Source organism: Gigantopelta aegis, chromosome 4 (genome assembly GCF_016097555.1).
Source record: "Gigantopelta aegis isolate Gae_Host chromosome 4, Gae_host_genome, whole genome shotgun sequence".
In the NCBI taxonomy this organism is placed as follows: Eukaryota; Metazoa; Mollusca; class Gastropoda; order Neomphalida; family Peltospiridae; genus Gigantopelta; species Gigantopelta aegis.
In genome coordinates, this window is record NC_054702.1 from 77,243,708 (window position 1) to 77,266,329 (window position 22,622).

General features: G+C 36.1%; 1 protein-coding gene across 1 annotated transcript in view; it reads left to right on the plus strand.

Annotated features, from left to right (window-relative positions):
• LOC121371133 (pecanex-like protein 1) overlaps nucleotides 1-22,622 on the plus strand; it is a 53,452-nt gene that overhangs the window by 549 nt on the left and 30,281 nt on the right. The window contains exons 2-13 of the mRNA XM_041496799.1: nucleotides 6,275-6,465; nucleotides 7,098-7,258; nucleotides 8,498-8,611; nucleotides 9,124-10,329; nucleotides 13,417-13,557; nucleotides 17,300-17,365; nucleotides 17,808-17,991; nucleotides 18,747-18,901; nucleotides 19,855-19,957; nucleotides 20,564-20,917; nucleotides 21,314-21,467; nucleotides 22,292-22,324. Coding sequence (XP_041352733.1) covers nucleotides 6,275-6,465; nucleotides 7,098-7,258; nucleotides 8,498-8,611; nucleotides 9,124-10,329; nucleotides 13,417-13,557; nucleotides 17,300-17,365; nucleotides 17,808-17,991; nucleotides 18,747-18,901; nucleotides 19,855-19,957; nucleotides 20,564-20,917; nucleotides 21,314-21,467; nucleotides 22,292-22,324 — 2,862 coding nt within the window. The remainder of the gene's footprint in view (nucleotides 1-6,274; nucleotides 6,466-7,097; nucleotides 7,259-8,497; nucleotides 8,612-9,123; nucleotides 10,330-13,416; nucleotides 13,558-17,299; nucleotides 17,366-17,807; nucleotides 17,992-18,746; nucleotides 18,902-19,854; nucleotides 19,958-20,563; nucleotides 20,918-21,313; nucleotides 21,468-22,291; nucleotides 22,325-22,622) is intronic.

Consider the following 22,622-nt stretch of genomic DNA (forward strand, 5'->3'; position numbering starts at 1 on the left):
ACACCCCACCCCCATTATATTGCATGTATCTTCTGTGGACCAGTTTTGGTGGTTGCATCATTTGTGCGCAACAGTTACAGTAGGTACATATGAATATTTCTGACATTGTTAACCCTTGCATGGAAAAAGTAAACAAATTGTCTTGTATGTCTTTCTCAGCTGCACTGCTATCTGCTTATTGAAGTCACATGATTGTCACGTCATCTTCTGGCAAAACTCTCTTTGCAGATACTTGCCAAAAATATATGATCCTAATATATGTATTAATATAAATATCTTTCAGGATTTCTGTTTATATATTTATTAAAACTCAGAATGCAGCTTATATTTTTTTAACCAAACAATTTTACCATTATAACCATTAATTTGCTCAACTTATAACACGATTACAAGACATCAGAATTGTTATCTTCATTTTCCAAAAATATTTTCAGTTAACATTGGTCTAGAGGACTCCATTATGTAATTTGCCTTAAAATATTTAAAATAATTTTTATAAATTATTATACGTAAATGTTTTGATAAAACATTAAAGGTTTTGTGTTGTAAAGTTTTGGCTGTAAGCTATTCCACTAAACGTTTCACTCATCGAAACAGGTAAGGCCATGAGAATGAAAGTTATAGATTTGCGTCCACCGCCCGCATGCCGTGAAAGGTACTGCTGAAAATTTTCATTATTTGCACCAAAAAAGGCACTTATTGATCATCACACAACTTCAAGTTCCAAATCGTCAATAGTGGTAATGTCTACGAGGTCCTTTGCACCAAAAATCTCCGTCATAAATTCTGAAGTGTAGCCCAGTAGAGCATTGAATCCTCAAGCAGGAATATTCCAAACATTGACGAAAATTGTCGAACGATGTGATTGGTCCTTCTGTTTCAGCGCATCGAATAGACCAATGGAAAACTTCGGCTCTCGCACAGTGCATTTGCCGATTTCCCGATTAAAATTTTTCAGTAGTTTATATTCCACCTTCAAACATGTCAAAGACCTCATTTTGACTTGAATCTACTACAGAAATAATAGATCAATAAAAATAATGAATAATGGAAATTGAAAAAAAACCTCATGTGTTATTAAAATTGTTCGGACGCAAATCTATAACTTTCAATTTCTTGGCCTAACGTAGTTAACCATTTTTTATTGTTGACAGGGTATGCACTTGGGCTTTTTTTGACTGGCCAATCAGGCTATTATATATAACTGGCACAGCCATTTTGTACCATCCCAGTGAATACATCCTCTGGCGAGCTGATGGTTACGTAATACCTAACGTGTCATGTCAGGAATTAGTCTTCGAACTGAAGAAACAAAACATACCTGGTTTTTGCAGATGCCTCGCAATGTTTTGTAATAATATCCATCCCAGTAACACGGCAACGTGTATATGTGGTTTATTTTTCAATACAAAATAAACCACCATTGTCAAAGTGTTGAAATAACTATTATATTTTGTATATAAATTAACCCACATACTGAAATAATAGTCGGAGTGTTTTCTTGGTTAATTGGTCTTTTCTTTCCGTGGCCTGTACCTGTGGTTCTTGATTGGCAGGTGTATATTTAGACGGTCCCCAGACACTGTGTCTAGACACACTAAAAAGACGTGCCTCTTTTATTAAGATCACAGGGTATTGTGTGATAACCTCAAATCGTAATGGACTTTACCAGCCGTCTTGCTTTATTACTGTAAGTAATTCTGTAAAACCCTTGATTTAGTAGACTTTCCCATCTAAAATCACAAAATTGACCAATTACGTAGTCCCAAGGGAAAAAAATTATCACTTGGGTATCATGAGTGGTCGTTTTTGCTCGAATGTATCCTACCAATAGGCCTAATAATATGCATTTTTTCTTAGGATTTTTTAAAAGAAAAAAATACTATAACTCCATTTCGTTATATTGATGCAAACTGAAATATATTTAGTTAAATAGTTTATTATACTATCAAGTCATTTATGTTGTTTTAGAAGTCAGGTTGATGAAAGCGAAGCGCCTTGTCATAAATTAGAGAGTTTGTTTACACTGTGCATAATAGAGAAGTTGGACCTGAGCTGACGTCACTTCGCCCCAAGCTATACCACCGGACGTCACAAAAACAAAACAAAATGGCTGCCCCCAGTTAGCATGAATAATCATGTTTTTTTTATTAATTCTAAAATTACGTGTTTTTCATTTGTTAAAGTGTCAGTGTGTGTTGGTGGTCCGGGTATGCATCTTTCCAACACATAAGGCTCTTGTTGGAGTTTAGTCTACCTTTAAAAAAATAAGGGACAAACTCACAAACATTAAATTAGGCTTGACAGTTCATTGTAATCGATTATTTTTTATCCTATATCAAGATCTCCCAATATAAAACCCTTTAATAAGTGATGGTAATCGCTGAGTTTCACTGTAATATTAATAAATAAAATGACACCAAAGTTGTAGACGTCGATTTTTAATTTTGTCACAATTATTTATGGACAGTAAAGTTTGGAGCGAGTTGTCCAAACACTCGGGCGAGTTTGCTTTGGGGCAAGTTGACCAGCATTCCTATTTAACACTCGCACGTGCACAGGCAATGATAGCTGTTGTTGACATCGTTGGCAGTGACGATTGGGTGTGTGGTATAGTAGACTGCAGTGTTCTAGCTAGTATTTGAGGAGGGCAGGGTGCCCACTTATTATTAGGGCACTTTCTGCAGGAATAATTGTTTATGAAGGCAGTAATTTATATACCATAACCGAAAACAAAACCCGACCCAAAAACTTAACAAAATATGAAAATTATGGATTTAATGCTAATTAATAATATAGGGCTGATAAATAATGCAACAGTTGTATGGAAAGAAAGAAAGAAATGTTTTATTTAACGACACACTCAACACATTTTATTTACGGTTATATGGCGTCAGACATATGGTTAAGGACCACACAGATTTTTGAGAGGAAACCCGCTGTCGCAACATAGGCTACTCTTTTACGACAGGCAGCAAGGGATCTTTTAGTTGTGCTTCCCACAGGCAGGATAGCACAAACCATTGCCTTTGTTGAACCAGTTATGGATCACTGGTCTGTGCAAGTGGTTTACACCTACCCATTGAGCCTTGCGGAGCACTCACTCAGGGTTTGGAGTCGGTATCTGGATTAAAAATCCCACACCTCGACTGGGATCCGAACCCAGTACCTACCAGTCTGTAGACCGATGGCTAACCACGACGCCACCAAGCAGTTGTATGGATGCATTGCTGGACATACACTGGACAGTTTCATAGTTAACATCTTTGGGTTGTTACATACACAAAAAATGAACAAAATTCTGAGGTATTTATATACAACTTAGCACCATGCAACATCAAGAGGGACACACAACTGATCAGTTTATTTCAAAGATTGCAACATCTTCTGTTTTTTACACTTAGGAACTTCTCTGTTCTTATTTAGCAGTGTTTTAACGTGAATAAATTTCCAGATAAGTGTAATTTGAAGTAACTTGCTTCCATTTGGAACATATAGTTTGCTCCTTCTGTCTGTTTTTATCATTTTCAACTGAGAAAACACTATTTCACACTCAGCACTGCTCAAAGGCAGAGTTAGTGCTACAGACACAAGCTTGGCTAGCAGTGGATACATTGCCTGTACACAGTCCACATTTATCAGGGACCAAAAGTACTTTTCCAATCCCTGGGAAAGTCTTATCAAATGTGCTGGATGACATCAATGAAAGAAAATTTGTCCTCTCCATTAGAAGGTTTTATTCAAGCATGTTGAAGTGAACAGCAAGAACTTCCATCTCCATTTCTCCATACAATGCAGGAACATCCTCATCCAGTGAAGACACATCCAATATTGCCAAAGAATTGACTATATCGCTATCCTGAAATCTGATAAAATAACCGAAAAATTTATAACTCACAATACATATTCAATTGAACTTACTTCTTTCTGTATCATTTATCATTTATTTAGGCAAATATTTGTAACTATTAAAATATTAACCATGTACTTGCCTACTTTAATTTTTTTGTAATTATTATTATTATTATTTTAATCTTTTTTTTTCTTTGTATTAAAATGCAAAATAAATTCACAACTAAATCTACCGAGAGTTTATGAAGATTTTTATTTTAAAAAATATTATTTTTGCTTTTGTTATAACAAATGTGTTTATCATTGTATAAAAGTAAATAAGTGTAATTTAGTTGATGTAGGCCGGGAGGTCAGCCATGTTGAAAAAAGGAGAGAGAGAGAGAGAAGAAAGCAAACAAAAAAACAAACAAATAAACCACCCAACAATACTAACATTTAATTTTTAATAAAAGCCTGTTTACATCAAATATTTAAGAAAATTATTATTGTAAGGTATATCGATCAGAAAGTCATATATTTCTGTAACTATACAAATATTAATTCAGCATCGGATGTAAATTGTCTTAAAAACATAAAATAAAATAATGGACACTTACTTTGATCCAAAGGAAATTTTTTGGCACGATCCAGCCGCTTTCTGTAACGCTGTCAGTTTCCTTTCTCGTGTTGGCATGGTTAAACAACATTTTGTGTAAAAAGTAGTGGTATTTGTAAATTTTATAACTTGTTTTTATAATGATTGAAAATGACCAATTGCCGACATCAGGGGAGCTAACTCGTAAATTAGATAGACTTGCCACAGTTCAAATTGAACACCGAGAAATGGAATGGCCGTTAAAAAAAAAAGAGAAAAAAAGGCAGGGCGGCAACAGTCGGGGCAGGGCAGGGCGTGCCGCCCTTCTATTTACTGCTAGCTAGAACACTGGACTGTATATTCCGTAAGAAACGCAAACGTTCCAACACAATGTAACTTCGGAAAACCTCAGGCTCGTAAACATAACATTGTAGAATGTGACGAGTTGTTCCGATTGTAACTAAATGGAAAGTAAAGACGGATATGGCCGAGGTGTTCCGATTGAACATACGAATGCATTTACGTGGCCGAGGTTTTCCAAATACGACGGGCGACATGTGATACGGTTTTGACTTGCCCAACACTATTTTGACTCGCCATGGGCGATCAGGCAACCGTAAAGTGCACACCCTGGGTTGATGCATGCTACATGTTTTGACGCATGTGTGGTAAACTTTACTACATAGTGGCCAGTTTGGTGCTCATTTGAAGTGTAGAAATACCAATAAAAAGGTAGCTATTTGGATAACAACCGTCTGTTTATAAATATTGATATGTTTCTGAAACTGGTTCACCCATGCTATAAAGAGAAAACCTCACCCTAACCCAAATACTAAAACTAACCCAAAATCTAGAACTAACCCCTAACATTGTAACAATAGTGGGCCTGGCAGGGGTGTAGAAATGGAAAATATTTCACTAGCCATCCAGACCAGAACCAACTAAATTTACTCGCCTGCCAGCATTTCCACCAGTCCGGCAGGATTTCTAGTTTTGTGGCCCATCTAGGGCATACACTAAAATAAATCTCTGGTGGAAACCCTGGTAGTCTAAGTGACCATAATAATTTTAGACCTAATCCAATTTCAAAAATAAATGTCATGACATCGAGTTGTTTAGTGTCATAGCTCACTTAAATCCATGTTGATCCATTGTTTTATTATTTTTACACCACATGACCAGACAAGCATTGTTAATTCTTGACCTGATTAATAAAATTGCAGTAATGTCAGATAATACTAATTATTACTTTCATTTTAAATAACATATTAGTTATCAGGTACTTGATACTTTCACATTGTTTTGCTTAAATTTTATTACTGGAAGAAGTAATATCAATATTACTATTTGAATCAAGGGTATGATTTGGAACCTTTTGTATAGAATGTGGAACATGAACAAATTTACTAATAATTTTAGCAGCAGAGGGTCTAGACTAAGGGGAGCAAAGTGTATGGAGGGGGTGGGGGGTCGAGTCTTGCTCCCTTGGATGCTGTATCTAAATAAAGAAAAGAAAATTGATGGTATTTAACAATATTATAGAGAGATTTCACAACCACAAACTTACTGCACTTACAGATAGTGATAGCTGATAGGTCACCACCTTGAGTGTAGTTGGTGACATCAAAGCAATTTGCTTCCCACGCTTTACAATTAAAAGGCCTGCTACAGATAATAAACTTTGTGGCATATTCCAACTTGAAAAATTTGTGGGTGGTAGAGAGTTAATCAGATTGGTTCTTACAATCATTTTTAACTTATTTTGATTCCTACTTACTAATGTTGAATTATAATTTTCATTTAGTTGATCAAGGATGTTACATGTGAGTTCTGTTTTTGGTGTTTCAGACTCTTGCTCCGTCTCTAATGATATGGTCAATCTATTGTGGAGTAATTGGTGTGGCATTTGCCACTGTAAAGCTTGTGAACTACAAACTGCATCATATGTACGACACTGGAGAGATGGAAGAAGTAGATTGCCATACAGAAAAGGGCAGCAAGGCTGGCTCGGTGGATCTTGGAAAAAGCATTGAAATAAAGTGTGTACAGTTTTAAAAGGGTGTTTTCAGAAATGATCATATTGGAGGGAATTTTATATTTATACTAGTATTATATTAATATTTCCCACCCACAGAATATTTGATTTATTTGCTTTTGAATAAATTTTAACATCAAAATTCTGTTAGGTATAAAATGTTGGAACCAGTCAATTTTAAATTGAAATTATTTTTAAAAGAAATCAATTCCATAAAACATCTTACAGTTTGGTACCTAGATTTCATAGCATTGTCAAGAATTGTAATAAACATAATTTTGCCCTGATTATTTTAAAATGCAATAATTAGATATTTAAGATTCAGAATGTTTAAAAACATTTAATTCTTTCTTGGCTTCTGAACACATTTTTGTTGGATTTTCAACAATGGAATTGTTTAAAACTATTTTGTCTGTTAAAAAGAGAGTTTTGCTTTCTTGTTCAGGCTGTTATATTTTCAGTAAATAAATACACATTAATGTGTTATGATTTCTAATACATACTCATTTATATTTCTTTTAATAAAAAATATGAAACATTAATCTTCATAAATAAATACACATTAATGTATTATGATTTTTAATACATGCTCATTTGTATTTCTTTTAATAAAAAATATGGAACATTTATTTTCAGGGATATTCGTACAGATCCTGTATGCATAGAAATGCAGAATTTGAGTAAAAAGGAAGAAAAACAAGAATACACTGATCCTAATTCTCCTCTTAAAATCACGTGTGAAATAATACAAGAAGATTCTTTGGAAGACAACAGTTTGAATACTGTTGTTAGACAAGGTAATATTATTATTCTGAAACTAAATTTCTGTTGTATCATGAAAATAATTGTTAAATGCTAGTGTTTTTCAAAAAAAAGTTTTTGCAAGGCATGGTAGACAACACTTTTGGGGCATTTTCATTAAAGACCAAAAATTAATTGAAATAAAACTAAATATAATTAATATAGCCTACTTGCTTAAAAAAATTAATGGTTAAATATATAATAGACATATCTTTTTAATTAATAATACATGTTTTTAGAGTTTTATAAAGGCAGTATTAGAATTAATTATTTAATCTCAGGACTACTGAGGCATGCTAAAACAAGTTAGGGAAAATACTGAATATACTGGTATATAGTTGGTCAAACTATAGCAACAACTTGTGTATAATCACTTTGTAACCACCACACAGTCTGTGCATGTTGTAAATTACCACATTTTTTGGTCTATACATGTAGGTCAATTTTATCTACAGTTTTCAATTTCAGCATTTAAAAATTACTTTCTTTTAATAAAACAAAATAGAATTTTATTAGAAATAAAAAGATGTATTGTTTGAAATAGTCATGAGTTATTGGGAAAATATTGTTATTTAGTGATAGTGTAATATGCTCTAAATGATGTGGGATTATTGTAATGTGAATTTTATGTTAGTTGAGAATAATGGATGCTACTCACCTTTTAAAACTGTTTTGTGTATTTGTTTTTCATTTTTTATTGTAGTTTTTGTTAAAGGGACAAACCCTAGTTTTTAAACACTAAGGCATATTTTTCACTATTAGAGCCGTTTATGATCACTGAACTCAAACATTACTTATATTTTATTGTTTAGATTATCTCTTTCCATATAGCCGAAATGTTTCTTCTTATCCTGGTGTTTCAAACACTACAAAATGCATTTTTCTGAGAAGTAATGGTTATGGAGTTGCGTTTTTGTCTATTATTATTGGAGAAGGCGTAGTAAGTGGTATAACTTGTGCCTAATCCATTTGTTCTTTAAAAAGCAGTAAAATATGTTTCAATCAATCAATCAGTCTATTTTTAAGCGTATGTCAACATCTCAGACTCTTGTTTCACTCTGTTGGATGCAAATTTGTTACAGGTTTGTAAATTAACCAAACTTAGTGTCCATTTTTACGGGTTGAAAGTAGGGTCTAGGTGAAAAATATGCCTTAGTGTTTAAAAACTAGGGTCTGTTCCTTTAAATAGTTTAAAATAAATACGAGTATAATTAATTTTGTCCATTGTGTTTCAGGCCACAGTTTGTCAGGTGTTGCCCCACTTGCCGAAATAGAAGGAGATGACCTGGCTCTGGAAGCACAATCTGTAGCCAATGAACAAACACTAGAAAGTAATGAACGTCTGGAAGGTACTGATATTATTTTATATTTCGTTCACTATTGGTGTGGGACAAGGGTTGAAGAAAATGTTTAAACAGAACTTTAAAATTAGTACACATATATAGGTTTGTGAAAATATTTACAGTGAAACAAGTTAATACACAGTCTATGTTAATAAACATTTTAAGTCCAAATCTGATCCCAAGGCGCAAACATAAAATTTAATTCAAACTGTATGCAGTTGGTATGGCAGAACTTTAAGCTGGATCCTATTTTTGACTATATTTTTTAAAGTACATAGTTTAATAAGCATACCAGTCATGGCACACTAATAATATCTGTAGTACTCATTATTACATACCTTGGTTTAACACCCAATATCCAGTGTGTATTTTTGTGCTAGGTTGTCATTAAGCCATTCATTTATTCATTCATTCATTCATTCATTCATTCTTACCAGGTGATTGCCTATTATTACAGAACTTCCTTTTAAATATGTGGTCTTCTTATTAAGATGTCAAAACTGAACATTCATTTTTAGATGGTAAGAAGACCGACGCCTCCCACTCCATTACCACACAAGCTGAAATTGAAATCAACCCCCACATACCTACTGACATTAATGGTGAGGTGGAGGTTGATAAAGGTCCACGTCTACGTGAGGAGAGTGATTCTGATCTGTCTCCTGAATATATACCAAAGTTACGACTGAGGCGCGAACGGCGTGCTGTTAGACGATCGAAAAGTGCGTTGGAAACCTGCAGTGTTGTTGGTCATATACCGGGTGATCCGAAGTCAGGAGCACGTATGTCACTTCCTGCGTATTCCAGGGTTCCCGTAGCAGTGGCCAGTGAACAGATATTGCACAAACCACACCAGGACAGTCTGTCTCCAGTGCCAGTTACAGCATTTGAACCTCGATGTGTTGCTTCTGCTACGAATATAAAGAAGTCAAGTAAGTCCGATACATTTAGACACAGGACACAGACTCCAAGCACAAAGTCGCTGGAGCATTTGAAAGATAAACTTCCTAAACGATCGCAAAGTATCACAAACGATGTCCTTCCCCACGAACAGCTGAGTACAGCTTTAAACATGAGCCCTTCGCTGCAGAGACCTGCGTCGTTATCCATATCCTCACACAGCAGCGACTCACGGTCAACACACAGTCCCCAGTCCAGTGTCGGGGACTCTTCGGAAATCAGTCTAGGAGAAATTTACATTCCAGCCTTCTTCCAAGATAAACAGGTGTCGACTTTTCCAGGACACAAACCCAAGTCGAGACCTGGAAGTGGCGGAACATCAAGTTCCGCTAACACACTGACAGAGCACGGATACAATTCTTCTGTTAAAAATGCAGTTAGACCCAAAGACAGTAGTACCATGTTCAAAATTGATCATTTCTTAAAAGGCTCTGAGAAGCAACATCTGGAGTCTAGGCATTCGCACCATAATGGTGTGATGGGATTTGATTGGTTGTTCAGCACAGACAGTGATTCGAATACATCCAGTGAGAGCCAATCACATGCTGATGTTTCGGACTCGACGAGCACCGTGACCAATGAGGAGGACAGTTCGTATGATCTGAGTTCGGACCAGCAGAACATCCTCTATCAGCCTCTCGATGGTCTGGAGTGCACCACGTCTCCCAGTAGTCCCAGCACTGACGAGCTGGAGATGATGAAGAGTCGTGGAGCCATACCGAAACACTACCACAGGAAAACAGGGAAGCAGCCCTCTCCACCAGGTATTGTATTCATTCAGTTCTTAGTTCTGCCGAAACACTACCACAGGAAAACTGGGAAGCAGCCCTCTCCACCAGGTATTGTATTCATTCAGTTCTTAGTTCTGCCGAAACACTACCACAGGAAAACAGGGAAGCAGCCCTCTCCACCAGGTATTGTATTCATTCAGGTCTTAGTTCTACCGAAACTACTAGACCCAGTGATTTTCCACGATCTCGAAAAACCGACGGAATTCCTATTGTGAAACGGAATTACGATTTTCCGCGAAGTCAAAACCAAATTAATTAATACCATTTTACTATTGCCACACACTGTAAAACTGACGATTGGCTCGTGTGCAGTACTATTGGCAAACGCGTAGTGTCATATTTACCGGGGCTACACTCAGCCAGACCGAGCGGAAAAACAACTTCCGCTTCACGGTAAACCAAATGGCCACGTTGGGAACCAAATACTCGCGAACGTTAGCGAAACGTTTGCTGGCTGAACTTGGGACTGGTTTACTGCTTAGTCTGTTGCGCCTGCGCAGATGGGACAGGTGTTTTTTTTTGTCGCTAATGCTCGTCTTGGAAGACTGATTTTTAAGCTACGTTTTGTTAACACTAAGCCCCGTTGAATAAAACAGTGCACTCAGTTGTTTGACAATTATGCTTTATGTAGTTGTTATAACTGTAACCTTTGCTCCGATTTTTCGCTACTAATATGAAGGCCTACTTTGATTTAACAACAAATAGCACCGCATGTTCATGTTGACACCAGTCAATTTTTGGACCCTTGTTTTGGTTTCGTACAAAGTAAATAAAACAGACCCAACGGTAATTTATTTTTATTTTTTTATATGATATATTTAACAAAAGGTACTTTTAATTTTTTTCATCAATTTAAAACTTAAAAAATTAATATTTTGTTAAGAATTATGAAAAAAATAAAAAATAAACAGCGTTGTCTGCCTGTTATGTTAATTTGTCGCAACTTGTGTTATTTAAATTGTTAATTAGGCCTACGTATTGTATTCTGAAACGGAAATGAAATGGAATTTGCAAAAACATGAAACGAAAAATAGCTTTTTTTTAAAACGGAAAACTACTGGGTCTACACTACCACAGGAAAACAGGGAAGCAGCCCTCTCCACCAGGTATTGTATTCATTCAGGTCTTAGTTCTGCCGAAACACTACCACAGGAAACTGGGGAAGCAGCCCTCTCCACCAGGTATTGTATTCATTCAGGTCTTAGTTCTGCCGAAACACTACCACAGGAAACTGGGGAAGCAGCCCTCTCCACCAGGTATTGTATTCATTCCGTTCGACAAAACCACTAGCCCGACGGCCAGGGGTAGTGCTTTTTAATGCAGGGCTAGTGACAAATGCAAAATTAGTAGCCCAATGGGCTAATGGCTTAAAAAACAAAAAACCCAAAAAAACAACACAGCCAGGTCAGAATGTTTTTTCTCTACTGACGTACGTTTAATAAATGATAAATGTTATTCTGACATTGGTCATCGCATAATATCATCAAATCAATAAGTATATATTAATATTCAACTTGAACTAGATTTCTACAAAATGCAGTAACAAAAAGTTTCTACATCGTCAATTACAATACACATGATACAGACTTTCTTTTTACTTTTAAGTTTCATGGACAGGAAACAACCTTAATAAAACATGTGTTTAGAATTACTGCGTTTGTCTTATTTATTTATTATCTTCTAATTTAATGCCTTGCTCACTTGCGATAGGGATGTTGGCAATCAGGGAACACAATAACAGAGCTGGCTTGACCTGTTTAATGTGCATAGCAGTTTAGATAATGTTTCACATCTGTACAAGATAATAAACAAAATTTGTCTATCATTTAACAAGTTAAATCTTGCCAATATATTTGTTGATATCTGTCTGACTTGGGATATATTGCCCTGTAGGCTATTTGAGCAACTGACATCACTGTTCCTGGTGACAATTTACTACCGAATACCAGTGTTCGACAAATGTTTGAGAAAGTCACTATCCCTCAAGAAGCTTTGGCTAGTGTCCTTTGTATTATAGTAATATAGTTGATAATTTCCATTAGCCCAGACCAAAATTCCACAGCCGGGGCTGAGGACTAGTGGATTTGTCAAACACTACGAATACACTAACAAAAGACAATACATTAGCGTGTTACATTGTATTGTGCATTTAATTCTTTTGTTTGGGGTGGTTAGAGAGAGGAGTTTGTTAAAATTCTTACCCATTTCAGATGTGGGAGCGGGGATAGGGGTGGTCAAAAGCAAAAACGGGACAATGGTTTAGGATTTAATGTGACAAAATAGGGTAGGTCATGCAGTTTAAAAAATATATAATTATATATCAATTTATTTTGGATACTATTTTTTTAGGTACTATTGGGGTTGAGTTCTTTGAAACATCGTTATTCGGCCTTATATAAAGTTTGTTGTAATTGATTAGAAATTGGGGCTAGTGCCTTTTTTTGGTGAGCTAGTGGAATTTACAAACCCACTAACCCAGTGGCTAGTGACTTATAAAATTGTTTTTGTCATACCCTCCGAAACACTATTACAGAAAAACAAGGAAGCAGGTATTGTATACATTCTTTCTTAATTCTTTATTGCCTCTTAAAAAAACTATTACCAGTACTTGTGTATTACATATATATATATAATTTTATATATATATATAGCTGTGTATGTATGTATGTAAGTAAAAATATGGTAACCGTTATAAGCAAACTGGCTGATACAAGTGCTTTAATTCATTCTTGGGTTTTTTATCCATGATTTTCTTTCTTTTTCTCCCTTCCTTTTCTGAGTAAGGTAAAAAAAAAAATTGTACAGACCAACCCACTGCAACACTGGTGGGACAGGTTACCATGGTGACAATGCCTGTTTATTTTAAAACTGAAAATAGATAAAAAAGCAAAACAAAAATAGTAATTATTATAGTAGGACACTTTGTATTTATGCACTTAAGAATATTTTAAGCATCTCTTGTGATTAAAGAAAATTAATTTTATTATAAATGTTGGTTTTCTCTTTTTCCCACAATATTGTTATTACATCTTGTAATTTGAATCAAATTCATATTTGTAGCCAAAGCTGAAGTATCGAGTCCAAACTCAACGGACCTGTCTGATCCGGAAGAGATAAAACGCAAGTTGTTTGAGATCTTGCGTAAGCCTGATGACCATATTGAAGAGATGAAGAGACTGCAGGAATTTGTCAAATTAAAAAGTAACTATTGTTTCTTTAAAATCTGTTTTTATTTGTGAATTTAGTGCATGATGATAAAAAAGGGAATTTTATTACCATCTTGATAGATTAATGTTTTATTTCTTTGTATCAACTTTCTTTCATTTATCTGTTGGAATATACTTTTCCAAAACAGAAAGTTTATTTTAATAAATATTTAAGCAATATACTTACTTACTTAGTTGAGAATGTTTTGTTTGCATGTTCACACTCAAATGGAATTTTTTTTTTTTTTTATGTTGACAGTTTTGTTGTTTGACCTATTGTGTAATTAAATATATATTGAATCATGCAATTTTCTTGTTACGTGAATGTGTATGGGAAAGTTGTTATTAATTTGTCTTATACTAACCTTATACTAACTGTGTTTACTAACCTTTTTGTTTATTTTCTATTCTCATAACACATAAATTATATACATAATATGCAAATTATTTCTTTTCCTCTTCACCTATCCTCAAACAAATGCATATTCCTCTACAGATAATAGTCTGGTTTGAACATCCCAACAGCCAAATATTCTTCTACTATATGCTCTCTCTTATTCTGGTCATATGACTGCAACTTTGTTCTTTTTTCCTTCGATGTTGTGGTTCGGACGTGTTTTCCTTTTGCTCTGTCTTAATCTGGCATCTGTCCTTTTCTCTTGATTTTATTGAGAGTTTATTATGTGGAATACTTTCCTACACATTGTTACAACATTATTATACATTATTGTGGTGTAATTCACTTTCTATCAAGTGTTGTTTCCAAAATTATTAATTGTCACTTATGCCTGTCATCAGTCGTTGGTCGCCATTTTTAAAATATCGTCTGTTTGTTTACTGGAATTGTACACCGTCATGTTGTTCTGTATCATTACAGAGATAGATAACAATGTTGGATGTTAGTTCTACTAGTGATGAGATTTTGTTTAAAATGAAAAAAGGTTCATGGCAGGTGGACTCTCATGAACTTTGTTTGGGCTGTCCTTGTCATCAATGCACAATGCCATACCCATGGTACATACAGTAGCCCCGGTTCATGGGCCTATGGCAACTTCCACTCAGCAATCAACTCATTTGTTTCGAACTCGACAGTTCTCAACTCATCACAGCTGGTCCCCACAGTTATCAGTGGACCGTTCCGACAGACAACATTGATTTCGGTCAAACAGGTTTCATGGGCTGATAGATTCTGACAGGATCATCCATGGTTGGGCTCGTCACAGGTAGCCACTCTCCACGTTCTTCCACGGGTCAGTTTGCCAGACGGCACAGATCTTGAAGCTTGAACATTCATCCTTCACGCAGGATCACTCCGGGCCACATCATTTCAACCTGTTGCGCTACATTACTAAGCCATCGTGGACATCTCAGAAGGGCCTAGTGTTTATGATTTTTTTGTGCAGCGCTTATTATTCTTGAGATTTTCAGAACATAGCCAGTTTTCCAAGATCATCTGTTGACAGTCATTTTGTCGATGTCGCTATAGAGATGGAAGGAAGATACTTTTACTATCTTCACACCTTCGGTTCTGGTTGCCACTCCAGCTACGGTTCCATTTACAGCTTTTGTCTCGGTTACCATAACAACAAGTTGTGGTCTTCTATACGCAGCCGGTTGCAAAATTTGTCATTGGTTTTTTGCTTGTTGATATTGGTTCGAAGTTACAGTGTTATGGTTTGGGCTAAAGACACTACTGGTCCGGTAAAATGTTGGCAGTATTGTTCAGAATCCGAGAAGAGTACTATGGACCATTCAGCTGTTCGTCTGATGATCAGTGATGTTACCTAGATATTCTGTGCATCGATCACTACATCCGTTGGTGCCAGAAGTCTGCAAGTTAATCGCTACTTCCGCTGGATCTGGAAGTTATCAGCGCTAGGTTTATCGAGGTTACTTGTTTAGCCAAGCTGCCTTCTGGAATTTTCAACGGATCGGTATTTCGGTGGCTGTCGGCAATTATCCAGTTGACATCACACATCTCCAGGGTTTTGAATGCAACCATTACTACAGTGTGTTGCTGATTATCAACCGACTGTCGTTCGGAGTTGCTACTGTCAGCATTCATGTACAATGCAAAGAAGATGGTCTTTTCGCTGCTTTTCTAGCATGGGCGTTGTAACAGTCTTGGATACCAGCCGTAGGGATTTTGTGTTGTTAAACATTAATATATATCAGGAATATTGTGTAGCGGCCCTCTCCGCCTTAAGTGTCTTTTTACCAGGACCACTGCTCCGATATCCTGGTTACTGCATCATTGAACGACTATCACATGCAGGGCCAGAACAAAACAAAGTTGCACAGTTGCAACCAACACAGACTTTTCAATTCATTGGAGCCCTGTTGTGTCCAGACCTGAGACTTGTGTAAGGACAAGATACAGACTCTGGTCACCAGAGAATTTGTGTCTTTCCATATGTCAAAGCCTGTTAGGTCTCTTGACGTCAGTGAAAGACATGACTCTCGGAGGCCGTCTACAGCTACTCCGGTTACAAGTCTTCCTGAATCCATACATCACATTGAACAACCCTGATCTGATGATCAACGACCTCAGGTCCAGTCTCCAGTGGTGGCAGATTCCGTCAGAAGTCGTAGACAGAGTCTCTTTGCGGCCATTTCAAGCGATGCGCCATCTGTTTGTCGATGCATCATTGGAAGGTTGGGCAGCACATCTAAACAATCAGACTACATTGCGGTTGTGGTCCACAGACGAAACCAATCTCCACATCAATGTGCTAGAGCTTCTGGCAGTCTTCAGTGCAGTACATTATTGGTGCCATTTGCTGATACATGTGAGTCTCATTGTAGCCACAGACAGGCTTACATCAATTGGCAGGGCAGAACTCACTACAGCAGACTGCTTTAGCTCACCTATGATCTGTATGAGTTGGTCGAAGCCATTCCGCTGCAGCTATGAGCCCGTCACGTTCCTGGGATATCGAAGAGACTGGCAGACATATTGTCTGGTCCATCTGCACCACAAGCGACAGAATGGATGATTCAAGTATCAACTACCTGAACAAGTGCCGCATACATACACATTATAAGCACTCTAATCCATTGTGGATCCAGTGGATAGCGAGGACGTATGAGTATGTCCTGTGCAAGACCTAAAGCACTACATTGAGAGAACGCAGTCTTTTTGACATAGAAAACGACCATTTCTCTTGTGTAACCAGAGCCACTTGAGACATCATTAAGGACACTGTGTCTACTTGTATATGTTCCACGATCCTTTGTTCTTACCAAGCTGAGGGTTTACCTCCACGGTCGGCATCCAACCTGCATGAACTACATGCACTTGCCGCTACAATGTCGCTGCTCTGTAACACACCTATTACCAATAGTTCTGATGGATGTTGATGTTTTTATTAACACTCCAATACATTGTGAGGTTCCCTAACACCTGCATCCCTGGTGGCTATGCTTTTCTACCCTGTCAGAACCCTACATTACTAATGGATGACTGTTTCCCAGTCTGCTGAAGTATCTGAGAGCTGTGTCGTCCATTCCACTGATGGATGCCACCATCATTGTTGTTGTTACTAACATCAATGTTATGGTCTGTTCCTGGCATCCCATGGAGGGGAGCTTACCATGGTTGGCCTACTTATCCACTGTGTCAGCCTCCTATCTGTCTATGGGGAGAAGACAAATGCATCTTATGGAACCCACCGCCTTCTGTTGAATGCTGCATTTGTTTGAGAAAAGAAAACAGATTTTTGAAATTAATTTTCCAGAGAACCAGTCAAACAACAGTGATGACATGGAGAAAGATCATGCGAGTGAAGCAAAGGGAGAATCTGGTAATTTATTTGTTCTTGAGTAAAATTTTACTAACTGTAAATTATGTATGCCGATGCATGAGCATGTGAGGTTCTTTGTTTACTGTTGATCATATTTAATGATATTCTGTCTTTTGTTAATTAAATGTAAAAATAATAATTAAATCACAAATAATACCTACCAGTGGAAATGATAGAAACAAAAGAACAATTTAGCTTATGTCAAAGACAACTTTTAAAAAGTTTTTTATGGGGACAAGTGACCTATGTGGTGATAACAGTTTCTTCATTTGCATTGGAATGTATGTTCCAAATGTTTAACACAAAATTTACCTGTATATTAACCAAACATGCCATTTCTTTTTTTATTTCCAATTATGTTATTGTGGGTTTTTTGTTGGGAAAGACAGGCAAAATGCACTATAATGAAGTCTGTTTATTTCTGAAGTTATTGTTTATTCAGTTCCTGACGATTCCACTAACAAGGGCGAAAATGTCAAGGCAGGACCTTCAGAACAACCAGGGGAGACTGGAGCAGTAGGGGGAGAGGAGGAGGTGAAATCAACCACCCCCACAGAGTTCTCGGCTCTTCTTCCTGATGGAAAAGAGAAACCACCTGAGACTAAAACAAGTCAGCGAGGAGCAAGGTGATATATAGAGATTATTATACGAGCTTGTGTATCGTACTGATTTTACGAAACGAGTGTCAGGATTCTTATATTTCTCAAACGAGAGCGTTTACACAGTGCTGATAAGACTGGGGATGCTGCATTATGTTATGATGCCACTTTCCAAAATTACATCATTCGTTGTGCTCGTGAAATCATTATGACACACGTGTGTCATACTGATTATATTTCCCTGAATATCTTGGAACTATGTGCATAATAAACAGTGTTTATTATATAGTTTTGGTATATTTAAAAGCAAATTGTGTGGTGTAGCTGAGGGGGCGGGAAGTAGCCCAGTGATAAAGTGCTTGTGTGATATACTCTGTCCCAAATACCTGAGGATGAGAGAAACGGCAATTCCGACTCGAGGAACAAAATGCTTTTACATACGAGGATTGGAATTGCCTCATCTACACCTTACAAAGGTGATTGATTAATTTTCTTATTATGGTAAAAGTATTACAATTTTGGTAATAATGTTTGAGCTCCTGGCTTTAACCTCCTTTTCATTTATTGGCACCATCTTGTGAAAGTTACTGGTCTATGAATAGAGATTCCTGATTTTGACATTAGTTTTCAAAGAAATTATAACAAGTGACTGACAAAAAGATTCTGTCTTATCTCTAAAGATAGTTTGTCAGAAATTATCACTTTAAATACAACATGTTTGACTTTGCAACAATTGCACCTGTGAATATACAAGTAAGATCTGTTATACTTGTATGTTTCAGACGAAGAGGTCACAAGCGGCTGGCTCAGCGACGGAGGCGGAACTCCCCACCAGCGTCGGCCTGGACCAGTGTTGTAGCTCCTCACCTGGGTCACGTGGCCGCTTCACACGATGACACCACAGATGGAGCCGTTCACTACTTCCAGGACCAGAGTGGTCAGTTAGGATTATGTCCATGCAGTTTATTCATTGAATTTTGTGCTTATATCCAGTAACAGTTCAAGCATGCAGTCCTTGGAACACATCTCAGCTTTTTGGGTTGTCGGTCTAGAATAGTGGAATTGTTGATGGTTATTGAGAGAAAAGTCTGTGTAGTGTACTACACCTTTTCATTGAGGTTTTAGAACTTGCTGTGGATAGACTAGGGGACTATAGGTTTCGCCTCTATCCTTCTCACTATTTTCCAGTATTGAGCTGAAATTTTGTTTATAGCATTATCACGTACTTTTACAGATCAAGGTTGACTCAATTTACCTATTTTTGGCAGAGTTATGGCTCTTGAACTTAGGAGATACCAAAACTATTTGGCCCGGTAGATGACATGTATTGCTTTAGCAATACTCTCAGAAAGTTTGTTAAATTTAGATATGCATACCCACTGTATTACAAATATTCACATACTAGATATTAGATATAACGAAATAGGTGAAAAAATATACACAAACTACAGTCAGTTGCCTTTTTAATATAACAATATTATTTGCAAAATAAAATATGGAAAAAAAATCTAATTACGTAACCACCAGCTCGCCAGAATGGAATGGTCCTGCCTTGACATTTTCGCTCTTGTTAGTGGAATCTTCAGGAACTGAATAAACAATAACTTCAGAAATAAACAGACTTCATTATAGTGCATTTTGCCTGTCTTTCCCAACAAAAAACCCACAATAACATAATTGGAACTGGAATGGAACAAAATGTCTGCCCACGTTATATATAATAGCTGTCACATTTAACAGTTTTATTAATAATACACCTGTTGATATTAAGCAATAATGTGCATTATATATCGTTGAATATGCATACCAGTCCAAAAGCCTTGCTTAAGTATTCCTTTAAAGGGAAGTGTGAAACAGTTGTTTTATTACTATTAGTGTGTTTGCTTGCAGGAAACTGGTTTAGCTATTCCTTTGGTAAAAGCAGTACGGGGATTGCTGTTGGAATGATGGACAATCAGGAAGAATGGCCAGCAGTTGAACCAGCAAAACCTGAGTATGCTTTCATTGTTGGTTTAGTGAGATAGATATAATAGAGTTTGTACAGACTTGAAAAAAACTAATTTTGAGGAAGGAAGAAATGTTTTAGTTAGCAACACATGTAACACATTTTAATTTACCAATCACAAGGCATTAAATTTATCTAAATGTAATAAGTAGCAGTACAAGGGTTTCTAAGGGCTTCTGACTTAGATGGGTTTTCTGGTCCCACTATAATTGAATCTAGGCATATTTAAGTATTAATTCACCCATATTATGGGTTTAATTTGATATTTATACACAGTGGCCTGCAGTTAGTCCAAATTTTCATATAGTTTTATTGTTGATTATTTGTCATGGCATAATTCTTCACATTTATGCACTGAGAGAAGGTTAATACAGAATGTTTTTGTAATATAAATAAGTGTGGCCATCTTGTAGGTTCAATGTTCAGGTTAGAATTTGTTAAACACTATAAGATGGATTAATACTGCATGTCATTGTAATATAAATGATAAGTGTGGCCATCTTGTAGATTGAATGTTCCAGTTAGAATTTGTTAAATGCCTAGTAGCCGTTCTATGCTGGGATATTGCTTAACCAAGATTTGTTTCCATCACAGTCCGTGGTCGTGCAGTTCCAGCTGGTCTGATTCTTCAACTGTGATAGTCGACTCTCCAAAACCTGAGGAAGGTCCTCCAGAAAATATACTACAGGACCTCGTCCTGCCTCGACCAATAGGACTGGGAGAGGTGAACATAGACCAACATAGTGCTCTCCAGTCATACGTGGCGGCGCTGCTGGAAAGTGGGCGGAACAGGGCCGCTATTTCTATGTCATCCTCGGACACTGATACAACCCATGCCAATACACAGATAGAGGAAAAACCAAAACATTACTATAAATTCTGGATAGGGAAGAAGAAATATTTTAAAATCTTTTGTGACAGACTAGAACTTCTAGCTTTATTAGATAGGTAAGTGTTAAGTATATGGAAGATATTTTAGGTATAATGCTTCATGTCTTTCCATCTGTGTTAGCATTGATTTGGGTGTATGTATATTGTTTGGTAGCAACGTGTAACAGATATTTAATTTTTTAAGTTGTGTTTGTATTAAATTTGTTTATTCTTTTTTTAAAGGCTTCAGTACATGTTTTTCTGTTGTGTCCACAGGGAGCTTATATCTGTGAATAAAAATTAGTTTGTTGTTTCATTAAGAATAGGAAATTATAATCTTGGTGAATGTATTTTCCTTTATTTTACCGTATTGTTTTTTCTCTCTTGAATATGGCATGTTGAGTTGATTTTACTTTACATGAATGAATGTAATTGTTTTGTTAATTCTTAATGCTTTAAACTGTTTTTCCACAGGAATATTTTATTGATAGAGAACTTTGTATCTGTGTGGATGGCAGTAGCTGTCGGTGCCCTGGGTGCTCTTGTGCTTTCATCTAATTTCTACCATGATTTGTGGATTTTTGTTTTTTGTTTCGTCATTGCTGGCTGTCAGTATTGTCTCTTAAAGGTTAGTACTATCTGTTTAATATGCTTGATTAAGATGATTTTTCAGCTTTTAAATAATTATTTTTTTGAAATCTCAAAGTAGATTTTATTTAAAAAAATGAAAATTGACATTCAGTGTAGCTTTTTAAAGATCATCTTAGATTTTAGTTTTACCTGAATATCACATGCATGAATATACTATCCAGAATATTGATAATTTACAATGTTGAATTGGGAATGCTTGTTAATGAAAAGTATTATTCTATGATATTATTCCAGGGCTTCTAGATTATGGTAGCTCCACTCCCATGGCTAGTGATATTCAGTGCTGGGCTAGTAAATAACTACTATTGCCATGACCAACGACTAGTAAAAAACATTTGTCAAATATTGCAGTTACGTCCATTTTATAAATATGAATATCCTTCCCCTACTCCAAACCCCCAATGTTAGTGTTTTTAAGTTCAATCTCCGTCTTTAGGTGACATATCTGATTATTGCTATTATTTAGTAAAGTTTTATTAACTTAAAGTAAAGTAGGGTTAATGAATTTTTAGTTGTAGCTAGTAAATTTTTTAAATCACTGATCCCATGGCTAGTGGATTTTATAAAAATTCTAGAAGCCCTGTTATTCATAATACTTTTATTGTTTGTTTAATCATGTTGTTAAGAATATTAATTTTGTAAATAACAGTGTTGCCTATTTTAGTATTGTTTGTTAAAGGTTAGAACTATGTGATATGTTATATACAATCTACTGTTTTAGTTGGTAATTTACAATGTTTGCTAGTACAGTTATGTGATGTTATTAAATATATTTTAATGATGTTTATATTTATTTTTCAGAGTGTTCAACCTGATGCTGCATCTCCAATGCATGTAAGGCAAATTTTCTAATAAGACATACAACATAGAGAATACTACATAATATATGTTTTTCATACCATGAGTTGTAAGATAAATGATATGTAACAAACACAGATGTTGTATTCAAAACATTTTTTACACAGCCTCAAAAAACATATTTAGGACACTCGCATGGCAGTTAACTTGTATGTCACAAAGTAATCAGTTTCAGGTTAACTTAAGTCACAGAACAATCAGTTTCAATCATCCTTATTTGATTGGATGGTATGGGTCTGGAGCCTATGTCACTAAACATTGTAAGTTTACGTCT